General features: G+C 39.3%; 3 protein-coding genes and 1 pseudogene across 4 annotated transcripts in view; 2 read left to right on the top strand and 2 right to left on the bottom strand.

Moving 5' to 3' along the window:
- Positions 1-243: 243 nt before the first annotated feature.
- Positions 244-8943, bottom strand: LOC146481107 (uncharacterized; annotated as a pseudogene). The gene is made up of 5 exons (XR_014864532.1): positions 8187-8943; positions 5133-6304; positions 4337-4541; positions 2775-2899; positions 244-2298 (listed from the first exon to the last, which is right to left on the bottom strand). The product of XR_014864532.1 is annotated as an uncharacterized LOC146481107 (transcript).
- A 193-nt stretch (positions 8944-9136) lies between these two features.
- The window catches only part of LOC146481100 (uncharacterized), a 44000-nt gene continuing 31044 nt past the window's right edge, over positions 9137-22092 (top strand). Inside the window, exons 1-5 of the mRNA XM_085108835.1 lie at positions 9137-9276; positions 9656-9753; positions 19503-19542; positions 20061-20518; positions 21852-21872. Of these exons, the coding sequence (XP_084964961.1) occupies positions 9687-9753; positions 19503-19542; positions 20061-20518; positions 21852-21872 (586 nt within the window). The 5' untranslated portion in view covers positions 9137-9276; positions 9656-9686. The remainder of the gene's footprint in view (positions 9277-9655; positions 9754-19502; positions 19543-20060; positions 20519-21851; positions 21873-22092) is intronic.
- Positions 11614-12689, top strand: LOC146481106 (uncharacterized). The gene has a single exon (XM_085108587.1). It carries the CDS (start codon positions 11805-11807, stop codon positions 12687-12689), a length of 885 nt encoding a protein of 294 aa, XP_084964713.1. The 5' UTR covers positions 11614-11804.
- LOC146481105 (uncharacterized) lies at positions 12889-13236 on the bottom strand. Its single transcript, XM_085108588.1, has one exon. It carries the CDS (start codon positions 13234-13236, stop codon positions 12889-12891), a length of 348 nt encoding a protein of 115 aa, XP_084964714.1.

Raw genomic sequence — 22092 nt, 5'->3', positions numbered from 1 at the left:
GTTAAAGAAATGATGTGCCTCCAATTCAGAGGCAAAGTAAAATATGCTTTATTCCTGACAAAGATGTAGATTTTGTTGTGAGCAACCAGTGTGAAAAGGAAGCCAATAACCAAGATGCCATTGAAGTCAGCAGAGGTAAACTTTTAACAATTCGTGAAACTATCTAAACACTTTGTTTTTTACACCATTCGGCTAAAGACATGACACATGTACTCGGTTCTAATGATAATAGTAATCAATTTTAATAACAATCAGAACTATAATCAAAATAATAATAAATACCAGATAATTGTTTTATTGTTAGTTAGACAATGGTGTCCTATTTGACAAATCATAGCAATTCAACCCTCCCTGTAAAATCAGGGAGGTAAAACTATAAAGTTAAGATTATCATGTATGCCTGGGAGGGATGGAGGGAGGGAGGGAGTATCTCAAACATGATTGTATATGGGGAGGCTCCGCCCTGAGGTCCAAACCCATATCCTTTCATATACCATTTTTTAACAGAAAAGATGCCCCATTCATTTACTTTCGATAGAAAAATTAATGGTAAACCTTTCACACACCTACAGGAGGATCACTACATCTCTTTTCTTACTTTTTCACTTGAATATCCCCTTCAAATACTTGAATGAATCAAGTGTTCGGTTCCCTTTTGTTTTCTCACTCGTGAAATCCCTATCCGGTTATATACCTAGAGCCTGAAAAAGGTACATCTTTCAGGCAGAGCCACCCATGTAGTCCACTGTAGGGAGTAACCCTCTTTCCCGGGGATGCACGTGACTTTTTTTTCTTTGAAAATGATTTTCCACGGACTAGGTACTATGTAACAAACTTATAGGTGTTTGATTTTTTAAAGTCAAACCCTGAAACGGTTTAAAGAAAGGCTAGGACCTTATTTCTGACATGTATAATTATGTACACTGTATGTGTGAACAAGCCCATTGCTCTAGAAGCACTTATTGTAGTACATTTGATACCATTTCAAGGCAAAAAAGCCACTTACAATGGGTGCTACAAGTATTGTCAAAATTCCTTGCATTTCACTGACTAGAGAAAGCTATTACATTGATTCTATTTTTCAGCCAAATGTTACTCAATATCAAATGTTGAGCCATGCAAAGCACCCTCGATAAAGACTATCCCGATCCCCAGAAATTAAGCAACTGTAACAAATTGTTCCTAAATAGGAACATCTACAATAGTTTTTCTTGTTAAACCAAATAAATCTTGTCTCAAACTCTTAAATATGCACTTAATGAGATGCAAAAATCCTGCAGTGCCTTGCAGGTAACATCCCTAATTTTAAATCTAACAAGCCAACCATATCTAAAGTGCAATGTCTCACAACAATGGAAAAGCAAAAAATTATACAGTGCGATACAGTGTATATTGCACTGTCAGTGGATTGCATTAACACTGTCCACTAGAGAGCGATTGGTTATCGTTTTCCCCCTCATCCTGAGGGATGCAAGCTTCCTCCATAGCTTGGAGGTCCCGTAACTCCTCAAAAATGTCATTGTTTAATAGAATAAGGGTGTCTTTTTTGGCTTTGTTGAGTTCAGCTTTAAAGGGAACCTCCACTCTCACAACAAATTGACGGGGAAGCGTTGGAAATAGTGTCTAAATTCCAAATATTTGTCTAAAACGTAGAAATGACATTCACTGTTTTAAAAATTAGATATGATTATCGACAACTTTCGCTTTTAAATTTCCTGGGGCAGCCATTTTGAATTTGATGACGTGTAATGGTTGCCGCTATTATTATTCAGCAGAAGTTCTTTTGTGTAAAACAATTGAGCAACGTTATTACGTCATGAAATCCAAGATAGCGGCGCGCGGGAAATTTAAAAGCGAAAATAGCCGATAATCAAATTATGTTTCTCCGACACTGAAATATTATTTCTAAGATTTCCAATGAAATTTCAAAGAAAATTGTATGTTCAATAATGTAACGTTAACATGTTTCGAGAGTAGGTTTCCTTTAAGTAATTCTAGTTTGATCGACAGGGGTCCTCTTACATCTTCGTCAGAAACCTGCTGAAGCTTATCAGCAATTTTCTTTTTAAGATTTTATCTTTAGTTGCATTGTTAATGGCCTCTGCTACAACTCTTTGATCAACAGTGACATACAGAGGATGGTGGCGTACTTCTGGTCTCTTCTTTCCATCAATGAAGTGCTCATCAAACAACTTCTTTCGATTTCTCTGCATGATTCCTTCAAAGTTTTTCAATTCTGTATCCAAAATTGGGCCATCTAAGGATTCAAGTACATTGGAGCCTACTGCTTTTAGATATCTGAAATTGGAAAACAAATAACAATGGCACCGTGGACTTAAAGTATGAGAGCTCAAAGTTTACGTGGTTGCCTGGTCCAGTCTTATTGGGGAACTTCTTCAATTTATAAGGCAACAAGCAGTGAGAAATATTGCTGTCATTGTTATTTCCAAGCCCATGTAGCAGTTTGTTTACAAATAAAATTGCTTGTTCACTTATATGAGGTTGGCCTGTTTCATTATTGCAGATCACAATCAAATCGAAACCTTCTGTACATTATCTGGCATCAATGTAAAAATAAAAAAGTTTGTATTCAAACTGAACATAACATAGATGTTAAGTCTTTATGGGATGATTCATCCTTGTTTATCTTATTCATAAACTTCACTATTCAAATGTTAGCAAAACAACTATTACTTTAGAATGCCAATATCTACAGATGTTACATTACATGTTTTGAAATTACATTTTTTGGGATACTTGACTGTATTTCTCACCGCTCTTTTCTCAGCTTTATCCTCCAAGCTAACACCTCATCACCAAATTCATACTTCCTTCTTGACTCCGCCGCTTCTTCTTCTGGATTTTGCACACCAATCATAGACAAAAACCAGGTTCTCACCTAAAATGGCAAGGAAGCATGCATGAGCTTCTATTCGTTAACAAAAATAAATAATTATAGTCCAATTCGTCTGCTCTAAATAATCTCTCTCTCTCTCTCTTAGTCCTTTGAGCCCCCAGTGGGGCATAGGGCCGCAGCAATGACTTCTTTCCACTTGTCCCTGTTCTTAGCGGTTGCCTGCGCCTCTCCCCATGATAAGCCCATCTCCTTTAGCTCATGTTCAACTGTCTTCCTCCAGGTGGTCTTGGGCCTTCCCCTCTTTCTTCTGCCTGCTGGTGTCCACCTAAGGGCAACCTTGGGTATCCTCTCTGGTGACATACGTAAGACATGCCCCAGCCATCTGAGCCAACATTTCTTTTTTTCTTGCTCCATACTTGTACACCCGGTCTTTTGATACAAGTCGTTGTTAGAAATTTTGTTGGGCCAGAAGATGTTGCAGATCCTTCGCAGACAGCTGTTGTGAAGGGCATTGACTTTGTTTATGTCTCTCTTGACAATTCTCCAGCATTCAGAGCCATAAAGTAGCACAGATTTGACGTTGCTGTTGTAGATGCGTACTTTGGTACTAAGGTTGGACTGTTTAGACTTCCAGATGTTTTTTAGTCTACTAAATGCGCACCTGGCTTTGTTGAGCCTGGCCTTGATATCCTTCTGGGCACTGTTATCTGTACTGATCACACTCCCGAGATAAGTGAACTCTTCAATGTGGTCCAGAGGTTCTCCGTCGATGTTAATTGTCCTTGTGGGACTTGAGTTGACACACATAATTTTGGATTTCTTTTTGCTTATATTTAACTCTGTTTTCTTGGAGTTCATATTGAGATCGTCTGACATTTCCTGAAGGTGATTAGCTGTTGAGGAAAGGATGGCAATGTCATCAGCAAAGTCAAGGTCTTGAAGGTGAGAGAAGATTGTCCATTGTATTCCATGGGTACGTAGGGAAGCAGTTTGTCGCATCACCCAGTCGATTGTAACAAGCAAAAGAATAGGCGATAGTATACAGCTCTGTCGCACTCCGGATTTAACTGGAAATGCTTCTGTTATTGTGTTTTCGAGGATGATACTGCATTCGAAGTTAACGTAGAACATCTTAATAAGGGTGATAATCTTAGGTGGTATTTCATATGCTTGGAGGATTCTCCATAAGCTCTTGCGGTGTATGCTCTAAATAATGCATGTACGTATATATACAATCAAAGTACATGTACATCAGAAGCTGGAAGTTACACTTTGTAAAGGTAGGTTCAAAGTACAAATATAAGATGTCAACACTTGCAGCATGTACACACTAAAATTGAATGTAAATGGGGATTAAAAATCATATTATTTAGTCCAGGGATGATTATTGTGACTAAAGCAAGAAGGGCTGCTTTGGTAAGTGTTTTGTCAGTAGACCTGAAAAGTGTACTACCATTACATCTCTCTGTGTTGACATACCTTGCTTAAATGCTCTAGGTTCCTGAAAATTATTAGCCAATCTAATGCAACCATACAGCCATGCTGCCACACCTTGGAGTCCTTATTCACTTCCTCCAAACAAGCATCCATGTCTTCTCCTTTACTCTTATTCCCTGATGTACTGACAGATTCTGTGTCCTCAACTAATTTTAAAAGGGCTTCTGGGTAGCAAGCACGGTCCTATCTGTGAACAAGCACAAAAAAAAAAAACAATAAAATGCAAGAATAGGTATTTCATATTACTGAAATCCTGCTACATGTATCTAGTTGTACATACATATTTATAATGAATTTCTTAAAGAGTTGGCTACGGGGTTCATACTCCTCTGAGCTGTTGAAATTCTGGGACTTTCCATGATCTTAAATATCAAAAGTATCTCACAGTTTTCCATGGCCAACATTGTAAAACTGTTAAAAACCACTCCTGTTGACATTTGGGAGTCACAGATCAACATAACAAAATAAAAAGAAGGTCTGTTCCCATATTATTATTAATATAAATGATGTAACTTGTGTTTGTTTCTACTGAAAACAAATAAGTTTTGTTTTCCAACTATTATTTTTTTCTTGCTTAAATCCTCTGGCTAATACAAACAGTAATAATTTTTTTTCTGCCAACCGTGCATTGGGTTAATGATGTTCTCTAAATGTATCTCATACGGTACATTGTACAAGCGTGAGCTTAAGACTTTCCACCCAAGCATTCAATCACCACCAAATTATGCAAACAATTTAACACTTTAATTCCCTTATATTATGGTTATGCAGAACTTACCTATCATGAAAATCAATCAGAGCGTATTTGGAAGTACTGTTTCGATGAAACAGGGGTGCAAACACTTTTTGCCCTGCCCTCACATAGGAAGCATTGATCCTTCTTACACCCATGCGGAAAACATGAAGAGCCATCAGATAGTTCCAACTGGTGACAAGAATGTGGCTGTAAGTGGCATCTTTCCAGCCAACCTCTGGCATCCATTCATACAAATAATCATTCACAGAAAGCGGTGACCCGGAGCTAAGCCTATCTCTGACATTTGGAATGAGCATCTCCTTCCGTAGCCCAATGTGCGCAACCTTCAGCACAGACATGGTCTTGTTGTGATCAGAGCCCCTTCGAACAAACTTCTGGGCAGCCTCGGAGACGAACCCAAGTTCGCTTGCAAGCTTGGACAGGAAAATGTCCCAAAGTGCCTTGCCATGTTCATTTCTACATGTAGCTTACCAATGCGAAGAACCACCCAAGAAAATTCCTAGATAGCACTGCATTTCTGTCCCCCATGATACTTTCACAATAATCAGACACCTTTTGTTTAAGGACCTCAGCTCCACACTCAGTGCACATAAGAACATGCACCATGACTTTCCCGCTCACAAGATAAGGTGAGCCATCCATTGTTACATTCAGCCACTCACGAGCACTTGGATTGTCTGGATGGTAGCGTTTAACATTGGCAGCCTTGCCTACTCTCCGTAGAACTTCCTTCAGTGCATCCGCCGAATTGGGGTTTACAAACAGAGAGTCACTTGCAAGAACTTTGACTTGATGATCAGGATGATTTGAGGCAACATGTTGAAATTCATCATGGCAATCTGAGATAATTTCTTTGACAATAACATGCCTTTCCTCGTTATCATCAATATTAAAGCCATATTGGGTCTTTTTCACTCTATGCCGGTACTGGTACACTGGTGCAACTAGAGCAGTACCAAGTACATCAGTACCCTGCACTTCCTTCTCAGCAGCTTTCAGACTAACCCTACAGTCAGGATTTACACATTTGCGTTTGGTTCTTTCCATTGTTGTCTGAAAAACAGGGCAAGCACGCATTCCTTCTTTAGCTGTCATTTCTGCTACAGGCAAGTCAATTTCATCTTTCCACCCCCATCAGTTTTTGTTTGCTCTTTTAACACATCCCGAAGCAGTTCATTTATGAATTTCTTGTTCTGTCAAAGAAAAAGATATGGAAACAGTTTGAGCACTGCAATATAAACAAAGCAATTTTTGGTCACTGCTGTGACATCAACTCCCATTCAGTGCCTGAGTTTGAAATTGTGGGGTGGGGTTGGACAAAAATTAATTATTCTAAACATAAAGTTAAAAACTCGATCAAACCAGAGGATTTACTGAAAACTCTAACTTCTAATCTAGAATAAAGTTCGAACCTTGATAAACCCTTATGCATAAAATAACTCCAAACTCCGTGTTCAATTCCGGAAAATTATAACACAACCGAAAGAAATGAGTAATCTGCTGTTCCAATTTTTAATGACAAGGCATGTACTGCTCTTGGAGTAATAAACCTCACGACGGAATACTTCCCTATCAACTTCTGATGCAGAACAAAGATCCCACAGCCTTGCCCTCTCCTCTTCACTTATTCTTGCTAGGTCTACACACCTATCCCAAGGACTATAATAAGAAAAGACCATGACCAGTAATACAATAAATTAATTAAAATGGCATGTCACTAAAAAAAAAAAAGAACAACGATGACAACAATAAAAAATGTTTATCTCAGCCAAGCAAATTCATGTTATAAGGTCAAATGCAACTGAACAATATTGATAAAAGTCTTGACAACGATATGCAATGTAATAGTTCCACCTTTGACGCTATTGCATTTACATTTATCAAACAGATTAAGTACTCCATTCTAAAGTATAACAGCATGGTCAACTGAATAAAACTACATTGTATTAAGCTCTTGAATTCCAGACAAGAGTTCCTCTCCGTCTCTGTTTCGTATTCTTCCCCGCTTTCGGTGTCGCTTTCTCTGACCTCACGAGACAGCTCTCGGAGGACTCTTTTTTTAGCCGGACGCCCTTTCTTTCCCGATGTGCATCGGCAATTGTCTTCCACATGGCTTGTCCACTTCTCAATTGTTCTTGATATGGAAATTTCGGCTGCATTTCCCGATTCACGGACACGAGTCGTTTACAGGGAGGGCGAACCTTTTTTGGGTGAGTTTCACTCGAATCCTCGTCAACATTGATGTTAAATTTTCCAACAGTTCCCGTTTGAAAGCTGTCTTTTTTGCGACATCGGCCTTGTTCTTGACACTGTTGCCACAAAGTCGACAAAAGTTTTGCAGGAAAGCAACGTGTTTATCCATGACCTAAAATTTGGAATAATTGGTTAGATGCGACAACAGCACCATACCGGCAATATGGCGCCGAAAGTGAAGACGGCCAGTCTCAAACTTTAATCGGTCTTGCATATTAACAAACTCACTTTGCATAATGACCTTCTATGCACCAAAGTGAAGTAAAATTACTGTCCTTTCCCAATATATTTTTATATAGCAACAAAAAATGACACGTACCTGTAATTTGCAATTATTGCGCGGTAAGAGAGTCTCCCCAGCTTCCAAAACTGACACGATCGCCAAACTTCAACTTCAAAATTGGACTGGTAATATATTTTCAGTTTTCAGTGTCATTTCTCTTCTTGATAATGATGTTCGAAGAGTCGCAACACGTTCATTTTTATATTTCTACTTAAGTGCTTTGCTATAAAAATTTGGTCATCCGATAGATCAAGATGGTGCCATGAATTTAGTTGGGGAGTGAACTTAGCGATCATCGGGAGGCATGGAAATATTTCCGCACAGCATCATACATAATTATACATGCATGACTGTACATGCATGACTATACATGTCATACTAATCCTCTTGCGCAAAGAACGAGCATGAATAACGTTTTAGTCGCACAATGTATACATAATTCATGTACGGGGCTGTGCGGAAATTTCTTGCCGGCACAAAAAACCCTTATCTTTGAATTTAACAAACGGCAATAACAAAGATAATGCCCTTTTGCCTACCCTGATAAGCGAGTTGAGAGTGAAAATGTGCAAGGCAGGTTAACGCATATTCATAATGAAGCTCGCACCGGATTCTTGAAATTTTCTTCAAAGACTTTAAAGGGGCATCAGGAGAATTCAAACCATCGTTTAAACCTTTCTTCTTAAGACTAAATTCGTTAAAGGTCTCCGCCGTAAGGTTGGGTTGATATTTCCATTTGTACGGTATAATACAATCGCCACCTTCTGTCCTTGCTAGGAGAATTCAAAATGACTTTCGCTATAAATACTTTGGATAGTTCTGAAAGATTGTTGATATCACAGCAGTGGAGATGTTTACGTGATACCGGTCCAAGACGCACTTTCTCAGGTTTTTGGGTAGTGGACGTGAGGTTCCGTGAAAGGCATACAGAAACTTTTGCTCCTTTGTTTTCAACTAAAAAGGAAACTTTGTATGTTTTCAAACATGCTGATGGATTTGTTTCCGCATGCTTGGGCAGTGTGTGAGGTTGTATTTGCACAATTAATCCATAATAAATATTTCATAATAGATATTCGTAATCAATATTCACTATTTCCTCGTGAAGTTTTATTCCTTACTTTATGGCCATTTATTCTGCAGCTTAATCTTTGAAATTAAAAGGAATATTGTACAGTAGACGCGCTATACCGGTATAAGTTTTCTGACGGGTACAAGATTTTCAATGGAATACAACTTGGCACGAAATGAAATTTGAATTTATATGACGTAAACAAATACAGAGCGACGAAAGGAAACTGGTCTGAACTTTTACCTTTTTGAAAATGTGGAACTTGTGTCTTGATTTCCCTCTCTCTGACGGTAACGGGAGATAGCTGAGGACCGTAAACATTTTGTATGAGAGAGGTGAAGTAAAGCGTGGAAAATAACATCCTGTCCTAAAACAATAGCTTCAGCAAAAGGGAAATTAGGGTTGACCTATTGTTCGATTGGCAACTACGTCCTATTTACCACAAGGCAAAGTGTTCTAGCCGTTTGAGATTCTACTTTCTCGGGTTTTTGGGTAGTGGACGTGAGATTTTGTGAAAGACATAGAGAAACTTTTGCTCCTTTTGTTTTTAAAGTAAAAAGGTATGTTAGTATGTTTTCGGTCATACTAATGGGATTTGTTTCTACATGCTTGGTTAGTGTGAGAGGTTGTATTTGTTTTGCATCACAGTCCATAATTTGATACTTCTTCCTCTTAAAGTTTTCTTCTTTACCTTGCAACTGGTGCTTTGTTTTACCAAGCCAACTTTACCCCTAATGAGTATCTGTTAAATTAATTTAGAAGTAAAAGGAGCTAAAGCAGTCGCTTTCAAAGACCAGACCCGAGGCAAGCAGTGAAGCCTAACACATGAGCGACGCGTCTGTCAAACTTGGATATATAAAAATTAAAGTGGTGTACAGTAGTTCATAGACGAAGCATTAGTAGTCTAACTGGGATTAACCTTGATGTTTATTTTGTTAGATTGAATGTTTTGTTCTGTGATCAAGTCTTGATGGAAATGGCTTCTGCACTTCGTGTTTTTGCTCTCTTGTGTATTTTTAACCTTTATTCACATTGTGGTGAGTATGAATAATTTTGCCGTACGTTATTATGATTCAGTATTCAATAAAAGAACTATGGGGAAAGTCACTTAAAATTAGGGCAATAACTTTCCCACAAGTTGTGTACAAAGGATATACAGAATTAAAACGTCACTAGAGTGAACGTATTGGAATTTTTTCCTTATCTGTAAGCATGGTTAATGAACTATGTAAAAAGATTGTAATAATGTTAATAACCTTCGTATTCGCGCGAAGGACGATTTCACCAAACGCCAATAGAATGTAAGCTGGATTTTTTTTCTCTTTTTATCTGTAACCAAGATCAATGAACAATTTATGTTATTTTATTTTAAACAAAAGAGAATTTCTGACGAGGGGCTTTTTAAACAACAGTGTTTCGGTTGCGAGACAGTCTACTGATAGTTGCCGCGGACATTTGACGTTATTAAAACGAATATTTGCCCGAGAGGCGCATCTTCGAAAACTTATATCCTAATTTTAAGAGCACGAACCAATTCCAAAGGGGCAACCATCAGATCAATAGTCCTGAGACAAAGACGCTATTGTTTTTATTGTTATTCATTTCTCCCGCTTAAATAAAAGTCACTAAGACTGCCATTTCGTAATTACAGCTTACCAATTTGACCTTGAAAGCAAAACGGCTGAAATGAAAAGGCGAATGACAGGATAAGATACAATGAAAGGTCCTTTCCGTTCTAACAGGCAAACTTTGTACTTGTCTCTGGCTAAGCAAAAGGGCAAAATGTATCTGAACAATTTTGGGCAGACAATTTACATCCGCACTCAAACCACTGATGCTATGCAAAAAAATCAGTCAATCTTTCAAATCTGTCACCACTTAAAAAATAGCGGTGTTTCTGTTACACGCGATTTTGGTGCTAAAATGAAGTATGGTCACATGCTTGAAGTTTTTTGCGAGCTTTTACATTTTGCACAAATTGAGACAGGAAAGCTGCTGATGTTGTGCTGCATATTAAAGCATCAAATCTTTCGAAATAAAGTTACGTATCGCATGACTGAACACTATAGAAGACAGAAGCACTGGGCTCACAGACAGCATCCGTACTCATGGGGCTTCCAAGATCGCTCAGTCTTGGTTTGAGACTCACAACGCCTATATTTTCATAAAACACCTTGGAATGCACCGAGATACTTTTGGCATCTTGTTGAATGACCAGCAAAAGTGCTTGGTCTTGGCCTGTATCGTGAAACACATGGGAACTGTTTTGGCGATCATCTAGATTCATCAGAGTTCAACGAAATTTGCCCAAAATATTCGTCACACATTAATGGACCAAAGTGTGTCAGGCTTTTGCGAAATTCAAAATAGCTTTGTCTTGCATCCCAGCGCGAGACTCAAGACATTTTATTGTCAATCAAAATAGATTTTCTAACGAACCAATTTAAAGGGGAAGTATCACGCAAATTTGCTACCATTTCAAAACCCAAAAATGTGTGTCTGTCAGCAGAAACTAGGAAATAATTGTCAAGTTTGTTATAAATTATCACCCCAGTGCAATAAAACTGTTGATTAGCGCCTCTGGCCGGACACAGAGTAGGTTGGAGTGAATTGAGACATGAAAAATGTTAGGCTAATGTTTTTCAAGTTCTCGCATTTTTGTTTTAAAAATGTGCTAGAACAGATCACGAGTTGTTCCTTTCAAGAATTAAGTTGATTTCTTTCCTCTCGTCATTCTAAAATAATTTGGCAGCTTATTGAAGGTCTTATTTCATCATTTTTAACAATAGATAACAAAAACCCCATAATACTTCCCCTTTAATGAGAATATCGGGAAAGCCTGGCACACTTTGTTAGCCATTATCTCCTGTGTGAAAAAGTCGAGTTGTTGAAATAGGGAACTTACGAATTGACGACTTTCGCGCGTTGGCGCCGTTGGGTCACCTTATAGTCCGGCGTCGTCGTCCTGTAGAAATTTCAATTTACGATTCGCGATAAAGACGACGACGTTTATGCGCGGCCGGCAAATTTTCCCGCCGTTTCTGAAGTTTTTTTTTATCTTCTGACAAGGCGAGTTGTTTAAACCAAAATGCCTAACTTCAGAGAAACGAGAGCTTGTATCGCATACGCTTATGGAAGCAACTTTATAAACGAACAAGAATTTGTACTTTTGTACGACTGTTGCAAGTCAACAAACCCAGAATTTCCGTACTGGAACTACGACAGGTTCGATTTAGACGACAAATCAAACGACGAATGTGAGGCCGAGTTTCGTTTCTACAGGGAGGACACTTATAAACTTGCCGAACAGCTACAGCTACCTGACGAGATAACAACTTACAATGGTTTAGTTGTTGCTTCGGTACCTGCATTATGCATGTATCTCAAGCGCTTTGCCTATCCTTGTCGATATGGAGATTTGGTTTATCATTTCGCCAGACCGGTTCCTGAGATTTCCATCATAACAAACCACATAATGGACTTGATTTACGGTCGGTGGCATCATCTGCTTACAAGATATAATCACGATTTGCTCTCCCTTCCCAAGCTTCTTCAATACGCTGAGGCGATCGAACAGGCAGGAGCTGCCTTAAATAACTGTTGGGGATTCGTAGATGGGACTGTGCGTCCAGTTTGTAGGCCTAACAAAAACCATCGAGCCATCTACAACGGCAATAAGCGTGTCCACTCCATCAAATTTCAGGCTGTCGCTTTGCCAAATGGATTAGTGGGGAATCTATTTGGCCCAGTTGAAGGAAGACGCCATTACAGTTTCATGCTGGCTACCTCAGGATTCTTGCAAGAACTGCATAGGTTAGATTTTAAAAAGAACCTTAAAATCGGATTGAGTGCTGTGGGAAAAATGTATGTAACATGTGCGTTAATGCAGAATGCGCATTGCATTTTATATAGTTCTGTTACTTCAGAGTATTTTGGTCTTAATCCGCCAACTCTAGAAGAGTACTTTATTTGATTTATTGTACTTAAGATACACTTCCAATACTCTTGTTATACGCTAATATAAACAATTTGGCCTCTTACAAGAATTCATGGTCAAAATAGGGCACAGCCCATAAGTAGTCTAAAACACGTTATCACCAGAGTACAATAAAGTCACGGAAAGAAACCAAAAGCTCTGTTCAAACGCTAAGATGGACAAAAAGTCTCCAAAACTATTGTCCCTTTCTTAAAAGTTCAGTTATTGCCTGAGATTGTGCTTGCTGGCTGTTAAGCATCATCTGCATCATCTGCATAAACTGTTGTTGCTGCTGTTGCTGTTGCTGCATCTGTGACTGTTGTTGTTCTCGCAGCTGAGAAAGCAGTGCCTGCTGAGTAGTCATGGTAGCTTCTTCTTGCTTTCTCTTTATCTCTAGCTCATCTTGTCTTAACTTGGATTCCCTCTCTGCTGCCTCCCTGGGACAGTCGAGTGTGGCATTGCTTTTTTGACGTTTTTTTCGCGGTTCATCTTTCCCATTTCGCTTCTTAGTCTGAGCTAGCCGCTCCATAGCCCTCTCCCTCATCTCCTCCCCTGTCGCTTTATCTTGATCCTCCTAGTTTCGATCATCAGCTGATTATTTGGTCTGTTTAGCCTCTTCCTCATCTCTTCTCTCTAGATAATCTTCCATGATCTGATCTATTTCTCGATATTCCTGGGAAATTCCCGAGCCCCTCTCGGCCTCTCTCTTCCTGGCCTTGCAATCCCTTTCTAGGATTTTCAAGCGGTCTCTCAAACCCTTTGGCGAAACGCAAAATTGGATGTCTTTGATGTTATTCAGAATTTTGCATATTTCCTCTAAACAGTTTCCCCGCTCTCTGGTGCCTGAACGGTACTTCCACAACTCCCAGCTGAGGAGTTCGCGGCCAAATATGGTGTCATGTTTCAATGACCATTTCATTTTAGACATTCTGTGAAAAGATTATAAAAAATATAACTGTTACTTAATGAATAATTAAATATACCACTAAGGCCCAGTTCAGACGCCGCACTTTTCATGAGCCGAACTTAATTCAAATTAAGGTCGGCGCAAATCAAGAAACTTCCGCCTGTTGATTCAGACGCCGAACTTAATTTATTTGAAGCAAAACCAATCGAAATGTGAGCGTTTATTTTTTTTCTATTTGAAATACGTTATAATAATTTATGCATTAGGTGCGGCTCATGAAAAGTTCTACGTCTGAATCAAAGCCGTTCCAAAGCCAAAATTTCCGGCTGAGCCAGGCGGGAAGAACAGCTGAGCCGTTCCAAATTGAAACAGCCGTTCTCAATTGATTCAGACGCCGAACTTTTCATGTACTTAATTCGAGGTATTAGACTCGGCTCATGAAAAGTTCGGCGTCTGAACCGGGCCTAACTAACTAAGGCACCAAATAAATAAATAAAACTTAATTATAGAGCTCTGTGCAAAGATCAGTTGTTCAATTTAATACCAACAGGAAAATAGATGCATCAGTTCAGCTTAATTTCTATAAACGTAACTGTTACCGTTTCAAATCTTCCTTGATAAAGTACATAATGAAGATATAATGCGCAGCCTTGCACTTTTGACTCCTGCTAATTGTAAATGTAACCCTTTCTCGACAAGCTATTTATTTATGAAATCGCACTGGTTGATTGTTTGTCTCAGGAGCTCGAGAAAAAAATACACAAGACAGACTAACAAAATGTACTAGCATGGCAGAAAAGAAAGCGCAGCTGTAAGTCGAAAAAAAATTGTGTACTAAAAGATTAGGCTGGCAATAAGACCACTCAAAACAACTGAGGAAAAATCGCCTAGCTCTGTAGTTGTAGCTGTTCTAGTCCTTGTTTTTAACTGTCGACACGACTGCTAAAAAGCAACTTTTTAGTCCTTTCAAATTCATTGTACACTAGAAAATGTCTTATATTTCAGTGAAGCCTGATTAAAATGAAATATTTTTCATACAGCAATTTACTTTTCATTCATACAGTGTCGTGCTTTGACCGCTTTCAGTGTTGGTTGAACTCATGTTCGCCATGGCACTGTAGAAGGTCGTTTCATGAACGAAAACAGACAAAAAAATTAAAATCAAACGTGAAGGACATGCCCCTAATGTGATACTTAAATTATCTGACAAAAATACCCGAAAGTATCGAGAGAAAACTTTGAAAACTAAGGTCCGGTTCATACGTCTTTATTATTTTATCAAACAAGCTCTTCCATGTCAGAATTCATCTTTCCCGCCATTTTGAATCTTGTTGAGTAAAAACAACAGCCGCTGACCACGAAAATCTACTTTCTCACTTTAGCTTTAATTAAGTTCGACTTCAGTTAGGTTCGACGTCTGAATCAACTGCCGAACTTAATTATTTGGGTCGACCTTAATAGGTATTAGGTTCGGCTCATGTAAAGTTCGACGTATGAACCGGGCCTAACCTCACGTCCTCCTATTTCCAAGACGCCGGCAAATCGCTCTCACCAACGTCGTCGACTTTGGAGCGAAGCTGGCAAGGGCTCAGAAAAGCATGCGCAGTGAGCATGTCACGCAATCTAACGGCGGCGTCGTGTAAAAGTCGTCGATTCGTAAGCTCCCTAATGTCTGCATTAATGCGACGCTGGTAATTCAATCAACGCATACACTGTCAGTTTTGCGTTTCAGGCCTTGCTTTCGCCTACCAAAAACGGAGACGTTTTATGTAGCGATATTTTCAGATTCTACAGTTCATTAACTTTACAATGATGTATAATTTTCTAGGGTTTCTATAAAAACAGCGCGCACATACTTTTTTTATGAGAAACACTCGCAAAGGTTTACATTAAACTACGCATAATTTTTTACAGTGGGTCTTCTTAAGTGCCTTCCCTTGCTATATGTTTGAAGCACTGTGTTCAAAGAAAAGGAATTTTAAAAACTGGATCATTCTATCAGGTGGAGTTCGAATTAACAAGTTGATGTCAGTTTTTCACGCGTCTGTCCTGTAATTGATCATGAATTTCGTCATAACATTGCCACGCCAATGTTCCTGTATTACAAAACGCCAATTAAGAGCGTAACGATTTCAAGAGGAACTGCTTGACCTCATTCGATCCTACCTGTGTAACCGACTGAGTCGAGTGCAGTGAGTGGAAGTGGACTGAGAAGGGTTGTCCTCAGGGATCGGCCCTAGGCCCGTTGTTATGCAACATCTTTCAAAACGATCTGACATACGTAATTAATTCACACCTCTCTCTATACGCGGATGACCATCAAATGTATGAAAAACAGTGGGGAACCTGAAACAGCTAACAACAACCTAATAAGGAATACCAATAAAACCTGCGAGTGGTACGCTAGCAATCTACTAAAAGGAAACCTGAGCAAATACCAAACTATGGCCTTAAAACATAACAGTGCAGCAAGTGACATTCCATTACACTTTCAAGGAAACACCATTGAATCTTCAGACTGTCTTAAGTTGCTAGAAGTTACCATAGACGACGAGTTGAATTTTATTACTCACGTTAATGAAATATGTAAGAAGGCGAGGCAAAGGGTCGGTGTGATGATGAGCCTTTAAAACTTATTCCTACCAATGCTAAATTAACTCTGTGTAAATCAGCCATGCTACCCTACTCAACTTACTGCCACCTGACTTGGCATTTCTGCACTGCTACCATGGGCTATAGGAAACATGGGTTTCGGCTAAATAAAGATTACATTTATTTCAAATAAATTTGATTTAATCACAATGAAGTAGTCGTTTGTCTTTTCTGGTCGTTTCTCCCCATTTATGTGAAGTAGAATAACCCTAACATTCTGTATTTGCTAGCAAGCATTCGTTAAGTCTTGGTAACCGTGCCGTGTTTTTGAAACCCCAGGCGCGGCTGCTAAGCTCGCGAGCGTTAAGGGTACTTCCTGGGTTCGATAGGGTGAAAAAGTGAATAAACATTTTTTTTTCGACTAAATAGAATTTGGGGATTTTATCTAACATTTACTGGAAACAAAATTGAAAAATATTAAAAGAAACGCGAGATATTTAGGAAAACGTATTTCCATATAAAAGTAAATAAATAAAAAAGGTGTCATAATCTTCTTAGTGCGAGACGCCCCAGAGGAATTTTCGCGGCAAAACACTTCATCCGGGAGCTCTTATTTCAGAAATAAGCATATTTTGTTTACACCTCGCCTGCAAAAAAAATTTCTCACTTCGAATTTTATATTCTTCGCGCTTCCCACATGGAAAAGTCATCTAAAAACGAAAAGAGCCTGTGGATAAAATCCCGGAAGAAGCCAGGGCCTGAGAAAAAGGGAAAGATAGGTTTCAGCGAAGATCGAAAACGTGATCTTGCAGAGAGCGACAAAGGGTCTTGGTTCGACCAAGAAACTCTAGTCGACGTTGAAGGTTCTGTCGAAGGTGATCACGAAGAACTGGAGCAGCGGCCTTCAAATTTTTCTACTGTTATTGGATCAAGTACGCAGAGGTCGATTGCCTTGCAAAAGTCCTGCAGGGTAAACTTTGCAAGCGTCCTGTGAAAATATCAAAAAAAAAAAAATTCACCATTGTGTATTATTTTGATACCAGCATAACTCCAACTCCAAGATCTATTTTATTTGATAAAAAGACCAGAAAAAAGATAAGGAAATTTTGGGTTGTCGTGGCAGACAAACCTCTCTGATCTCCCCCTTGACATCTCCTGGAACGACTTTTCTAATAAAATTGAGCACAACCTCCGGAAATGCATATTCTGCATCCTCTGGGCCGATTTCTATCTTCTGCAGCGAGATAAAACCAAATAACGTTTTACTGCGCCTTTGTAATGAAACATTGGCATAAAATCAGCAAGAATTAGACCGATGAAATAGAACTCACCAGAAGGTGTAATACTGGAGATAGCACGTTCTGCGTGGCCCTTTCCCTCGCTTTTTGCTCCGCTCCACGCTATCTTGAAGATTTCTTACGAAGAAATCACCATCGTACCTAAATAACAGTAAAAATGCGATTTTCTTCATTATACATTTCCTTTGATGCGAAATGAATAATCGCTTTAGCTTGAAGCGTAAATTACATTACACGCAATCAAAACGAACAACCTACCCAATAGATTTCATCTCTGATATCAGTGCACTCCTCAAACTCTCCGCTGACGCGCTTTCGGTTTCGTTCGCCTTGGTTTTTCCCCGTTTTCCTGGTTGATTTTTACGTTTTCCTTTAGCCACTTTCCCCATCTCGCTCGATCACAACAGCGGAGTCTAAAACGTGTCTGCAACGCGATACCCTTTGCGCGAAATTCTGTGCTATTGTTGTTGACGCCATGGGGTCCTGTTGCTCGATTGGCTCGCCACGTAATGAGGTGTCATAATCTCCTGTGGAGGCTTGTTTTTCTTGTAAACCTTTATCGAGCGAAAACTCGCACTTGAATTTTGGCAGAGTATGTCGACTTTGAACGAATTAATAGGGTATGTAGTTTTGACGGATTGTCGTGAAATTTGGCCAGAAGATTTGAGGGGTAATGAAAAACAAAAAGGTGTCAAGGAATTTTGATTTTCAAAATATTTTTCCCGTGGCGAATGTTTACGCAACACGCCTCAAATATTTTTTGCTACTCAAACTTAAGACGTCGATATCTAAATAACCAAACAGAATTTCGAAAAAGCCTGACACCTTTTTGTTGATTGATGCCTTGTGAATAACACTGTGCAGCGATTTCGTTCTTCTCGCGGCGTTCGATAACCGATTAATTCAATGGAACGACCATCGGTCGATTCGAGGTTCTACTGGCTTCTGGCACTTAAGAAAGGAAACGATCGCTAAATTATATTTTTATAGGAAACTACATTTATTAAGCTTTATAATGATATATAGTTTGTTAGAGGTTTATTGAAACTTGCGCGCGTACGAATTTTTTTCCAAAGGACACCCGCGAACCCAGGAAGTACCCTTAACACTAAAAAGGATTATGAGCTAACACTCGCGCGCTTAGCGGCCGCGCCTGGGATTTCAATAGGAATCACGGTTACCAAGATCGTAACGAATGCTGACAAATTTGTTATGCAGGCTAAATTCGTTCAGAGTCAAACGGCTCGTTGTACTTGTTAATCAGGGCTATTTTACATGAAATAAATGGGGAGAAAAGACCAGAAAAGACTAAAGACTACTTCATTGTGAGTAATTCAGCTACATTTGATATAAATGTAATATTTATTTAGTCGAAACCCATGTTTCCTATTGCCCATGCTGCTACCGACAAAAAAAAGCCCGAACTCATTTTAGAAAGAGCACTTCGCGCAGTCTTTCTGGTTAAGCAATCAAGCTACTTATCTCTCCTGGACAAAGGTGACTTAATAACGCTACAGAATAGAAGACTGTTAGGTATTGCTACCCTCCTGAATAAGGTGAACATAGACTATGCCCCACGAAAATATGCGAGCTATTTCATATGCATTGCTCACCCTGCAATCTAAGGGTAGCAGGGTTTCAAGACCAGAAAATATGGCAAACATTCGTTGAAACAGTTGTGGAATAGGCTACCCAGCGAAATTAAGACCCTACCATCACTGAGTAATTTTCAATATCGTATGCGTAAATGTGATCAAAGTGCGATGGTAGAAGATGATAATTGATCGAACTGCATTCCTTGTATCTCAAAACAGAACGATCTTAGGTTTGAAGGCTTTTATTGGTTGATGATGAGTAAGTTTTAATCATTTATTAGTTGATAGGTAGTATAGGCTTCTATTTGTATTATTAAGTGTCCCCAATTAGTAGAGGGGTATTTCCCCTGGGCTAACGACTGCTCTCCTTGGCTCACTTGAAATTTCACTCGTAACATTAATTCTTTTTCTGTCATAGCCTCCCAGGAGACATCATCCCAAGGGGAGGCAAATTCAAGGTGGGTGGTACAAAGTATTGGTTATATTAAAAATTTTATCAAGTATCTCAGTTTTTGGGAATAACGTTCGTTTTCGCAGCCGCGAAGTTAAAGGACCCTAGTCAACCACTATGCTTTGCTCGCCTCGAAGACGATATGCGTTATTTTCTGTGGCATTTAAATTCAAGCTTTTTCACAATGTGAATTTAAATTCTTCTACATCCTGCCTAGAACAGCCGATTTGAATCTTAATTCCCCGTCACAAAAAGAACTAGCAATCAGTTTATGTTGATCGATCACGTAACATTATAATAATTAAATTAGTCTGAGTATTTGTCATTTTAAAAACAAATAAATGCCTGCTATGACTAACAGCCTTTGATGAGCGTGAACAAAGTTCAACAATGCTGATACGGCTTTTATTTGGCCTCAGAAGAAAACTCGACAACGACTTTAATTAGCTGCAAATCGAATCTTTCCAGTAACCTGTACTTCTTAATGCTGATATTTTTTTAATGGTTAGCCCTTATTGCTTACAGCTGTGTTCTGGCAGAGCCCCCAGTCAACCTCAGCGTAAAGATTGCGCACTGCATCTTCAACAGTAAAAAAAGCGGGATGTGTGAAGATATCACCAGCAATCAATATATCTATGGGGATTCCAATAGTTTGTCGAGAAGTGAGCGTTTGATTTCATTGTTTGAAATTTATCTACCTTTGTACGCCATATCTGAGGGATGCCTAACAATCCTTAAAGTGCTGTATTGCCGTTATCTTTCTCCGTTGTGCAATACTTCTCTGAAGAAACCCCATCCCCAGCAGATTTGTCGCAAGACGTGTGAATTTGCGCTACATGTGAGGTGTGAGAAAGAATTAGCAACTCTTCAAGGGATTCAGGAACTAGATCCCTCATTCGATCGAGACATGATAAACTGTACTACATTTTCCTCTGCTGTTGGAGGGGAGGCCCCGGAGTGTTATCAACACCATCTTTTACCAGGTGAGTAATGGTACATAAATATATACACTCATCTATACAATGAGCAGTGTAAAACTCGCGTTTTGATTAGTGTAGCGGAGTTTGTGATTAGAGTATAGACGCACGAATGACGTCATCGAGTGGAGTGACCGACGCACGTGATCAGGGTCTTGAGTCCTACCAGAGTGACAGGTCAACAAAGTATTGCAAACTGTTTTGGCGAGTAGCGAATAAACATAGGCACATATTCGCAGGGACGTGGAACTGTCCGATGGAAATTATACAAAGACCGTTGCAAGAGACTTCAACAAAGTTAAAGGCCCACCTTCACCCAAGAGTCATTGCGGTCGTTTGTTTTTGTTTTGAAATGCTGTATTGTCCAAACGCGTGATCTTATTGGCTGTACGAACTCAAGCGGTTCATACAGTTTTCCTCTACGACTCGTGCTGGAGGGAAAGACTATTCGTGATCGCTTATTGCTTTCTCACTCGACTCCCGCTCAAATAAAATAGGGAGGTTTTCATATATGAAAACTGTTCCTCGGCGCGCAATAGATCTTGGGTGAATGTGGGCCTTTAATAAGATATAACTTTGTTGTGATGTGAAAAGGAAGGAAATATTTGTCTAAATATGTCGACAATAGAAATCCGGTAATGGCGAGTAATCGATCACAAATCGCAGTGAGGCGACTGATATGCTGTAATATTTTGGGGTTAGAAATTGCTTCTGGAATACCTCATATTTACTATTTCCTCATGTTACTCTCATTTAGAGGATAATAATTGCGTGTGAGTCTAAAAGTATGCTGATTCAGTTCAGTCAACGTGATCTCGCTCACGAAAGGTGTTCAAATGTCTTGGTTATTGTAAAAAACAAATAACTTTCATTTTGGCGTGGGTATCTTCTCTGATAACCCACAGAGAACGTCAAAACGTGGTAAGAACGTCACGCTACCCACCTGCGTCTCGTTGCGTTCTTCTTTTTTCTCAACACGTTTTGACGTCGTCTTTGTGTTATCAGAGAAACACGGCAAAATGGAACCACCTAGACTCAGAGCACTGACCCTTAACTTATGCCCTACATTTTATACCAATAAAATGGAACCTAGAAGTCCAGAAGTTTTAATTCACTGAAATTTGAGATTGGTGTTAGAAACTCTACGACTCGAGTATATGATTCCCCCCTTATTGCTGAGTTGTGAGGTAATCTGTTAATCAGCAGGTGAAAAGGGGAAGCGAACCTCGAAGCTGTCATGTCAAAAGCAATTCAAGCAATCAAAGGCCATTATACTGCCTACTACGGTCCAACTAAATAAAGAAAGTTAACCACTTCAATATCTCTATTTCTTCTGCAGGTGATGATACCCAAAGTACAGGTTTGTCCATTAGAATTTTCTTTTTACCTTAGCATACCAATAATACGCCTAAATCGTTGAATGTGCACTTTATTCTGCCCCTAGAATTAATCTGCTCTCCTCTGCTTTTCCCCTATTTATGCTGACAGGTGGTTTTCCATGTCTAAAGCACAAATAGTATCAGTTTTTCTGTTTGGATCACAGTGTCGCGGAATCTTTCATGAACTCCGCACTTGCCGGT

The sequence above is a fragment of the Pavona decussata genome, unplaced genomic scaffold (assembly GCF_977016875.1).
Source record: "Pavona decussata unplaced genomic scaffold, jaPavDecu1.1 SCAFFOLD_51, whole genome shotgun sequence".
NCBI classification, from domain to species: domain Eukaryota; kingdom Metazoa; phylum Cnidaria; class Anthozoa; order Scleractinia; family Agariciidae; genus Pavona; species Pavona decussata.
This window is presented reverse-complemented; position numbering and strand designations above follow the sequence as displayed.